General features: G+C 43.4%; 1 protein-coding gene across 2 annotated transcripts; it reads left to right on the top strand.

Annotated features, from left to right (window-relative positions):
• Positions 1 to 7753: 7753 nt before the first annotated feature.
• Positions 7754 to 9548, top strand: LOC147618007 (uncharacterized). Of its 2 annotated transcripts, XM_086776259.1 has the most exons (2): positions 7755 to 8919; positions 9047 to 9229. In XM_086776259.1, the coding sequence occupies exons 1-2, from the start codon at positions 7768 to 7770 to the stop codon at positions 9092 to 9094; spliced, it is 1200 nt and encodes a 399-aa protein (XP_086632385.1). In that variant the 5' UTR covers positions 7755 to 7767; the 3' UTR covers positions 9095 to 9229. The 2 variants fall into 2 exon arrangements, with proteins under 2 accessions (XP_086632384.1, XP_086632385.1); XM_086776258.1 differs by having other exon boundaries at positions 7754 to 9548.
• The last annotated feature ends 210 nt before the right edge of the window (positions 9549 to 9758 follow it).

The following is a 9758-nucleotide window of genomic DNA, read 5'->3' as shown; positions in this document are numbered from 1 at the left end:
GCAAAGCTCATGAAAATCCAAAACTCTTTTGGGTTTATGAGGAACACTTGGTGGTTAAATAAAATCGATCAACACACATGTGTCTTGACTCTATACCACTCTCTACGTTGTCTGCTAACCACCCTGCATTAAGCATAGTATACTCTCCCTCTTTGTTAAGCTTTCCATGTTGAAATTCTATAGGATCTACCAAGTATGCTTGCTAGGACTCTGTTGTCACCTCAATGCATGGGCCCATGTCCATGCCACACGTGTCTTCTTTAACACTCTCAATAGCTTCGCAATCCTTAAAACTAGATTCACTCTCTTCACCATAAAACAAGTGTATCTTTCTAGGTAGTGCCCCATCAACTAAGACAAAATCAAGGTACCAAGACACAGGTTCCTCTCCAGTACCATTGATGAGGAGTGGCTTGCTAGAGGACTTTCTCTTGGAAGACATTTCCACACTTGCAACAAGAGCCACTATTTAGACATTATTCATAGTTTTTTTTGTCCAAAAGATAAGTACATAAGCTACACATTTTTAGTTAGGAAGATATTGATGTTAGGATAAAAAGCCTTGAGAGGGGGAGCCTATAGCCCTATGGCCATAGGGGGATCCTTGGTGAATAGGTGGGGGTGATACATCTTATGAAGATATGCACCTTTTCAAAAGCCTCCACAAATGCTGTGGTTGTGTACTATATACCACTCTCTACGTTGTCTGCTACTAAAACCACCCTCCATTAAGCATAGTATACTGTCCCTCTTTGTTAAGTTTTCCATGTTGAAATGTTGCATGATCTACCAAGTATGCTTGCTTGGACTCTATTGTCACCTCAATGCATGGGACCATGTCACCTCAATGCATGGGACCATGTCCATGCCACACGTGTCTTCTTTAACAATCTCAATAGCTCCGCAATCCTTAAAACTAGATTCACTGTCTTCACCATAAAATAAGTGTATATTTCTAGGTAGTGCCCCATCAACCAAGACACAATCAAGGTACCAAGACATAGGTTCCTCTCCAGTACCATTGATGGGGAGTGGTTTGCTAGAGGACTTTCTCTTGGAAGACATTTCCACACCTGCAAAACAAGAGCCACTATTTAGACATTATTCATAGTTTTTTTTGGTCCAAAAGATAAGTACATAAGCTACAAATTTTTGTTGGATAGGTGTCATCTCCAGGTGGTGTCACGCTAGTGGCACACTCTTTAGCCTCTAGGCATTTTTGGGATTTATAACATTCATTTCCATTTTTTCCTATTTACACACATTTTTGGGTGGAGGAAAGGGAGGAGGAACTTTCCTATATATATGAGGCATTGTAGTTCATTTCTAATAAAGTTGGCTAGTGGTTCATTGATGAGTTCTTGAGTACATTGTCTCTTCTCTCATCTCTTCTTTCTCACATGGTATCAGAGCAAGGTGGTGGCGCACATAGAGCCTCCTTATCCTTCTTCCTCTCTATCTCTAGTCCTCTTTAATAACCCCGCTTTCAATTGCATTTTTTCATTCTTGATTATCTGCTAAACGGATGCATTTTTGAGGATTGTGCTCGTGGGACCTACTGGAATCATCGTGGTCTACAACTTTGCAGAAAAAAGCTTTTGCAAATTCCTCACCGTTTTTGAGTTATTCGCAGACTGCCTGCATGCAGAATTTCTGCTTGCGTTTTTTGCAAAAGCCCTTACATGCTTGATTATCTGCTAAATGGATGCGTTTTTGAGGATTGTTCCCGCTGAATCTACTGGAATCATCGTTGTCTACAACTTTGCAGAAGAAAGTTTTTGCAAATTCCTCACCATTTTTGAGTTATTCTTCACAGACTGCCTGCATGCAGAATTTCTGCTTGCGTTTTTTGCAGAAGCCCTTACTCATCATCCTTGCACTCATTCAATGATGCAAGAGGCTTCAAACCAGTCCCTTACCATCCTCTACAAGTGTGTTTTTAAAGCACTTCAATCCGAGTCCTATAACTCTACTTGCGGTGAAAACATTACCAACTAGTTTTCCCTACATGCGGTAACGTTTTTTTGGAGGCTTCTTGTGGAGAGATTTCTTGGTTGCGTTTTCATCATCAACTTCAGCCCTCTTCATGGTGTTTTGAGGTACATATTCATCCTCTTTTCTACACCTTTCTACCGGCTGAAAATTCCACTTTGCTACAGACTTTGTGTTTGCGTTTTTGTGGACAATCAACTCCTCCATACTCCTTCTACCTAAGGCTACATTCTCAATCCTCTTTTGGTGGTTTCTACGGAGTCTATTGGTTCATATATCGGCTGCCTTTTGTGGCTGCATTTTTGCACTATCTTTGTGCATATTTTGGAGATACTTCCTTGGTGGACAGTCCATCTATTGGCTGCGTTTTTTGGAGGTACGACACGTCTTCCCTTGTGTTTTCCCACCCTCCACTCCCTATGGGAACTCGAAAGTCCTCTACTCCAAAAGACAAAGGCAAACTTGAAGATACTATGGATCCTACATCTCCTACGACGGTTGGACCGACAACTACTACAACGAAAGTTGGTGCAATTCCTTCTTCAGTAGGTGCTTCTACTTTCTCTTTTCCGTCGTATCCATTACCTTCTACGGATCCATACACTCTTTCTTCTTTGTCCTTTATGCCTTCCTATCCACATACTTCTATGCCCTCTATGGTATATCCCCCTACATCATCTATGCCTTTTATGGCAACTTCATCTACTATGATTCCTTCTTCTACTACTTCCACTACTACTCCTCTCCCCACTCAATCATATCAGCCCTTTAACCCATTCACTCAATCTTTGAGCCTTCCAAGTCTTTCCGATTCACAAAAGCTTACCCCAAACAACTACCACACTTGGTCCTTGTTTATGCAACTTCTTTTGGAAAGCGCTGGGGTGTGGTCTATAATCACTTCTCCTCATATGGTGCCTTCTCAATATCAAACCTATATGGATGCACGGGCCAAAGCTTTACTTGTGCATGGCATGTCTACATCGGTTGTCTACATCGGTTGTGTCTCAATTTCTCTCTACAAGGAGTACGGCTCAACAATTATGGCACGCTATACAAATGCAATATGGAAGACTTTCAACGGTTAAGATGGCTAAGTTGGAAGAAGATTTGGATAAGCTTTCTATCTCCGAATCCGACAACATAGTGGAGAAGCTTGGAGAATTCAATCGAATCAAGCGGCATCCCAAGAGTTAATTGGAGTGGTGAAGCACCATGTAGATGGATTAAAATATAGGTAATAAAATCTTGGAGATGGGGACCATATGGCCTTGTGGCCATATGATACCTCTTAAGAATTACCATGAAGAGATTATGAGGCTAGCTAGAAGAATGCTTGAGAGGGGTGGCCTATTGTTGTTTGGCCATAGGGTGCCTCTCATGAAGGACTATGTAGGGGTGATGCACCATGTGAAGGGATGCACATATATCTAGAAGCATGGTTGAAAAGGAGAGCCTATTGACCTATGTCCATAGGGTTCCTCTAAATGTATATGTGGGTGATGACCCTACAAAGGGATGGAAGAGTGAGCATGGGGAGGCGATTATGCAAGAGTGATTGTGGGGAGGTGATTCACCATGTAAAGAGAGCTTGAAATGTTGGACTCTATGGATGTCTTTTCATAGGCTACCAACTTAGAGTGACCAAGAAGAGACTATAGCTAGAAGAACTCTTGAGAGTGGGACCCTATGGCAATGTGGCCATAGGGTGCCTCCCAAGAGTTACTATGAATTGGTTAAGCACCATGTCAAGGTATGCAAGTCTAGGTGGAGGAATGCTTTGAGAAGAGGAACCTATGGCCATAATACCATAGGTTGCCTCTTAAGGCTTACCATGAAGAGGCAATGGACCTAGCTAGAGAATGATAGAGAGGGCCCTCCAACCATAGAGTTCCTCTCAAAAATTACTATGTAGGGTTGATGGCCCATATAAAGGGTTGCACAACTAGCTAGCTAGAATCATTTTCAAAAGGTAGATCATATGGCCTTGTCGTCATAGGGTGCTTATGGAGAGTGATAATGGAGAAGTGAGGCACCTAGTAAAGGGATGTAAATGTAGTTGGAAGAATGGATTTTAGGGGGAGCATATGGCCCTTTGGCCGTAGCGTACCTCTAAGAGTGACTACAAAGAGCCTTTAGATCTAGTTAGGAAAATTCTTGAGACGAGTAGCCTATGGCCCTATGGCCATAGGGTCTTTTTGAGAGTTACTATTATGTAGGGGTGTTGCAACCTCTAAAGGATGCACATCTACTTTAAAGAACGCTTTAGAGGTGGAGGCTATGCCCAAAGCATGCTTCTCAAACATAGCTATGGTGGGATGATGCACCCTGTGTTTGAATGCAAATCTAGGTAGAAAAATGCATAGGGAGAGTACTTCTCTTTGAGAATAGATTGCCTCATAGGAATGATTATGGAAAGTTGAGTGCTTGCTAGGGGATTGTTGGAAGAACTCTTGTGAGGGGATCTCATGGCTCCTTGGCCATAGGGTGCCTCTCAAAGAGTGACCCATGTCAAGGGATGCAAATCTAGGTAGACAAATTTTACAGAGGGGGACCCTATGGCCTTGTGGCCATATGATGCCTCTGAGGACTTACTAAGAAGAACCTAGGAGCCAAGCTAGAAGAAGGCTTGAGAGGGGGGCCTATGGCCCTCTAGCCATAGGCTACCTCCTAAGAAGGAATATGTAGGGGTGATGCACATATACCTAGAAGGATTCTTTAAAAGGAATATGTAGGGGTGATGCACCCTGTGAAGAGATGCACATATACCTAGAAGGATTCTTTAAAAGGAGAGCCTATGGCCCTATGGCCATAGGGTTCCTCTAAAGTTATGGATGGTTGATGACCCTAAAAAAGGATGCAAGAGTGATTATGGGGAGGTGATTCACCACATAAAGAATTCTTGAAAGGGGGATGCTATGAGATGTCTTAGCATAGGCTACCTCTCAAGAGTGACAAAGAAGAGCCTCTATGCTAGATAGAATAATGCTTGGGAGTGGGAGCCTATGGCTATGTGGCCATTGGCTGCTTCCAAAGAGTTCCTATAGATTTTTGAAGCAACATGTCAAGGTATGCAAGCCTAGCTCGAAGAATGCTTTGGGAAGAGGAACCTATGGCCATGTGGCCATAGGGTGCCTCTTAAGATTTAACATGAAGAGCCTAGTTGGCCTTTGCCAGAAGCATGCTTCTCAAGCATAGTTATGCTGAAAGGAAGAGCATAGGAATATACCTAGAAAAGTGCTTGAGAGGGAGGGCCTATGAACCTTTGGATGCTTCAGAAGGGCAACCTATAGGATGCCTCTCAAGAGTGTCTACATAGGGTTTGGGCAGGAAATTTGAAATTTGAATTTCCCCCCAAATTTGAATTTGAAAGTTAAACAAGATATTTGAATTTGAATCTAGGGGGAAAATTCAAAATTCAATTTTGGTTAGTTGTCTTTTCATTTTCTAAAATTTTTCAATTTTCTAAATTCAAACTTGTAGTGGGAGGCTTCCTACACAAATTCAAAATTCAAGCTTGAATTTTAGAGGGATTTTTGAGCAATCAAGGAGATTTTCAATTCTTCCAAGAGGATTATTACAAAAAAGTACAAGGTACTATTCATTGTTTATGTTTCACTTTCTTGGTAATTATCCTTTTTGAATTACTCCATTGATATGATATTAGTGCATGGATTAGTGCATTAATAAGAATGCTAATTATTGTGTAGGTAATTAGTGCATTTAAATGAATATTTCTTTGTATTAGTGCATTAATGTGAAGGTTAAGTTGTGTGTAGTTAGATTGATTAGCAATCAATGACTTCATTAGTAAACAAACACATCAACATAACCTTGAAGTGCGACGGGAGATTAGTGGTTTGAGGACGATGATGAGAGTACACGCCAAGAAGACAAATCTGCACGATTGAATGACACTGATATGTGTGTGTGTGTGTGTGTGTGTATGTGTGTGTGTGTGTGTGTGTATGTGTGAGTTTATGTGTGTGTTTGTATGTGTGGATGCACAAGGAGGAGAGAGGGAGAGAGGCAAGAAAGGTGTCTGTGTGCACAGTTGGAGAAAGGGATGAAGAGGGTGACAAGGAAGTAAAGAGAATGGGATAGAGGCGGCTAAAATCGACAAGATTAGGACGCGAGGGAGAAAAGGGGGCCCGATTGACGGTGGTGTCAATGGGTGCACAACAGAACATGGGAAGGGAGTACGACAACGGTAGGGACAAAGGTGGCTCAAATCGACAAGATCAGGTCACGAGGACGTACACACATCTCACGTGATATGTAATCTTTGCAGCTGTACCTAGGTCGCGAGGACATCACATTTGGTGCCTAGGGAGGTGTATGTATTGCTATTGGGGAGACCTTGTGCTTTGTGATTAAGGACAAAGGCATCATAGTGCCCTACAGAGCAGAGTGGATGATTATGTGCATAGGAGAGGACAAGGTTGGATTTCTTAATGTATATGCTCCTAATGTGCCGGTCGGTGGCCAAATTAACATTTGGATGCTGATTGGAGACTCCTTACCCACAGCTGAGTGTTGGTGCATGGGACGAGACTTCAACGTGCTACAGGATAGGCGGGGTGGTAGCTTAGCCACCATTTAGGGTGCTAAGCCAGCAACTTGGGAGATACTATGCTTTGCCTTAAGGATTTTAGATGCTTGGCATGTGGAAGGATTTAGCGAGACCTTAAGGATTTTAGATGCTTGGCATGTGGAAGGATTTAGCGAGACCTTTCGGAGTTTCTCCTTCTCATGTTTGGACAAGAGGGTGGGGGATGCTAATCTCTCTCACATTGATTGTTGGTATGTAGATGGGTGGGCATGCAATTGGGGTGGGAGACTATTCGGATCCTAGCAAGGGGTCAATCTTGGTAAACCACCAACATGAAGAAGATTAATTTAAAGTTTTTCCCTGTGTAATATCCTTGATCTTGAAGCAATGTTTTGTACAGGTTCATGGAAGTGAGATTTGGCACGTTTTGTGTTCAAATCTCACCTCTCGTCGGATAGATCATTGTAGTCTCTTGGGATTGTTCCTACGACGTTAAAAGCCTCTCTCTCTCTCTCTCTCTCTCTCTCTCTCTCTCTCCACATAAGTATGCCTCTAATACGTGCCTGCTTTTGTCTTCCACCTTGATATCGGACCACAACTCCTTTATGAACATCGAGCAAGCATTGCATCCCTTGAAGGTTTAGCAACGTAAAAACTGTCTTTAGGATGGGAAATCCTCGAGCCTTCATATAAGGGTGTACGAGCCTCTTGCTTCATACCCTCGGCCACAGGATCACTTGCCTCAAAAACTGCCTGGAGCATGTCATCCATCTCTTGTTCGAGCATCTCCACGTGTGGATATTTATTGGCATTCACATCAAGAGCCATAGGCATAGCATTTTGCAAACCTTTAGTGCCCGCCACTTGCTTGGACCGCATGCAAACCCACCTAACTGGTTGCAGGACTCTTGTCGCTTCCCCAGTGTTGGAGTCCTGTGAGAAGCATAGCCCACATATAAATTTAAAGATACACACAGGCTTTAGACATCCACGTACTATGATCAATTTACCGATGAAATATGTTGTGCAACCACTTGATGAATAATGGTGGGATCAAACTGTCCGTATTCCTCCACATGCTGCATCATTACACGACGTTATCGTAGCACTGCCCATTTGCACTGGTTGCAAGGACATAACACTTGGTCCAGCTCTAAGGTGCACACATGTATGCCCTACATGAGGCCTTCCCGTCATCTCATATCCCGTGCCCGTATCCAGTGATGAGGCGGATTCTAACCTCCAGTGCCCGTATCCAGTTTCGGCTACTCTCATACTCGGCCCGCCACACCTATGCTTCACCACAGGGGGGTGGCTTCCGGGATGCGCCCCATATCACCACAGGCATGCTTCACCACAGGGATGCCTTTTCTCTCCGTCGACTTCTCACATCTTCCTCTACCCCATCCTCCTCCGCAGGCCTTCCTCTCTCATCTTCCCCTTCCAGGTTGAAGTTCTGGTGTTCAGTTCTGGGCCTTGTTTTCACGGTGGTGGTTGCGAATGAGGGTTACTGTGTATATCTGGCATGCCGGGGAGATGCCCCAAGCATGATTCATCGGGAAGACCGTGTGTGGATCCCTTCTACAAATATGGATACTAAAGCTCTGCTGGACGAAGACCCAGATGGAGTTTTCTATATGATGGTTGGATGGCCTGGAATCGGTAAGACTAGACAGTTATGTGATGCTGCAAGGGATAGGGGAGCAGCAATTTATCTTGACGGGGCTGAACAACAGTCTTTCAAAGCCATACAGGCGACTATCAATCAAAGGTACAGAAGTCTTTTTATGTCATGGATGCGTCCTGAGTCAGGACTGGAAATCCTTAGCGAATTGTCTTTCTGGGTCAAACTATTTAGACGAAAGCAGCTGGTCTTCATAGTTGACCATATTGATAAGCTGGCTGAAGCAGATGTTTTACAGCTAGTTTCATGGGCGAAGACGCAAGCTGATGGTAAGCGCGTCACGGTAATCTTGGTGGGGTCTGAGCAGAGTACCGGGCTAATTTCCAACAGTGATACCAGAACCAGAGGTCAACTTGTGATGTGTTATCCTCCAAGCGCTCAGGAGATAAGGGAGGCTCTGAGAAAGTTCATGAGTACCCACCCAGATAAGTATAACCTGGATGTTGAGAAGTGTCTCTACCTCCGAGGGACATGCCCAACTGAGTATCGGCATGGCGACCTCCTCGCCACAGAAGAGTATTTAATGGAGCAGTTCAGAGAAAAGCATGCCAGATTTGAGAGGCAACGCAGGGATTTCCGTGATGTAGGTTTTTGGTTCACGCTTTTAGTGGCAGGGTCTAATGGCGTGTCATTGGTGGAAGACAGGTCATTGGTGGCTCTCGAGAAGTACTATGTCCCTGACGTAGACAAGGTACTGTCTGAACCCTGCATTCTGTATTATAAGCAAAAGGTGTACTTTATCTCTGGCCGCAGCCGGGAAATGCATGCCGCTTTGGTGCTTCAGGCCTATGGAAATGAGGTCCGGGAAATCTCTGCAGAAGTCGAAAGGCTCTCTAGGCTGTGGTTTTGGCCACTTTCATGGATGAAGCTGGTGAAAGAAAAAGAAAAGCTGGTGACGGCAAAGGAGAGGATTGCGAAAATTCAAGAGTGCATGTCTAATAAGTCATATGAGGCTTATGGCCCTTTATATCAGACAGAAGGACCAGTTAAGGCTGAGCCGGTGTGAGTGGTGTATGTGAGACACCAGCAGAGGAGAAAGGGAACAAGAGTGCATGAAGTGGAAGAGCACATACAGTTCAATCTGTGATGCATGTAAGTTTGCCCTGGCACATGTTTTTTTTGGGATAGATATCTCGGTGTCTCCTTGGGTTGCACATGTTTTTTTTTTTTGGGATAGATATTTCAATGAGATATCCTTGGGACAATCAAGCTTGACATCTTTCTTGGATGTTTGGTATAATGTTAAACGTGGTGCAATTTGATGGCTTCACTTGTTATAGGCTTATTTAATCATTCATATGTATGACTTGGCTTTCATTTTGGGATGTTGGCAGTGTTTTCTACATCATCATGATTGATTTCAACTTTTGGAATGTTTAAAATGATAAAAAGTAAGTTCATCTTTGGTATTTCAGCTTTTGGAACGTTTAGAATGATACAAAGTAAGTTTTATAGAAGTGGGGAGCTGAAAAACCCACTTAATTCTTAGTTCAAGGCTCTTTTTGTAAATGTGGCTTGTTCCATCTTAAA

Source organism: Cibotium barometz, chromosome 36, assembly GCF_041138505.1.
Source record: "Cibotium barometz isolate CiBa-2024 chromosome 36, ASM4113850v1, whole genome shotgun sequence".
Taxonomy (NCBI): Eukaryota; Viridiplantae; Streptophyta; class Polypodiopsida; order Cyatheales; family Cibotiaceae; genus Cibotium; species Cibotium barometz.
Note: the sequence above shows the minus strand (reverse complement) of the source record. Positions and strands in the feature narration are given on the sequence as shown.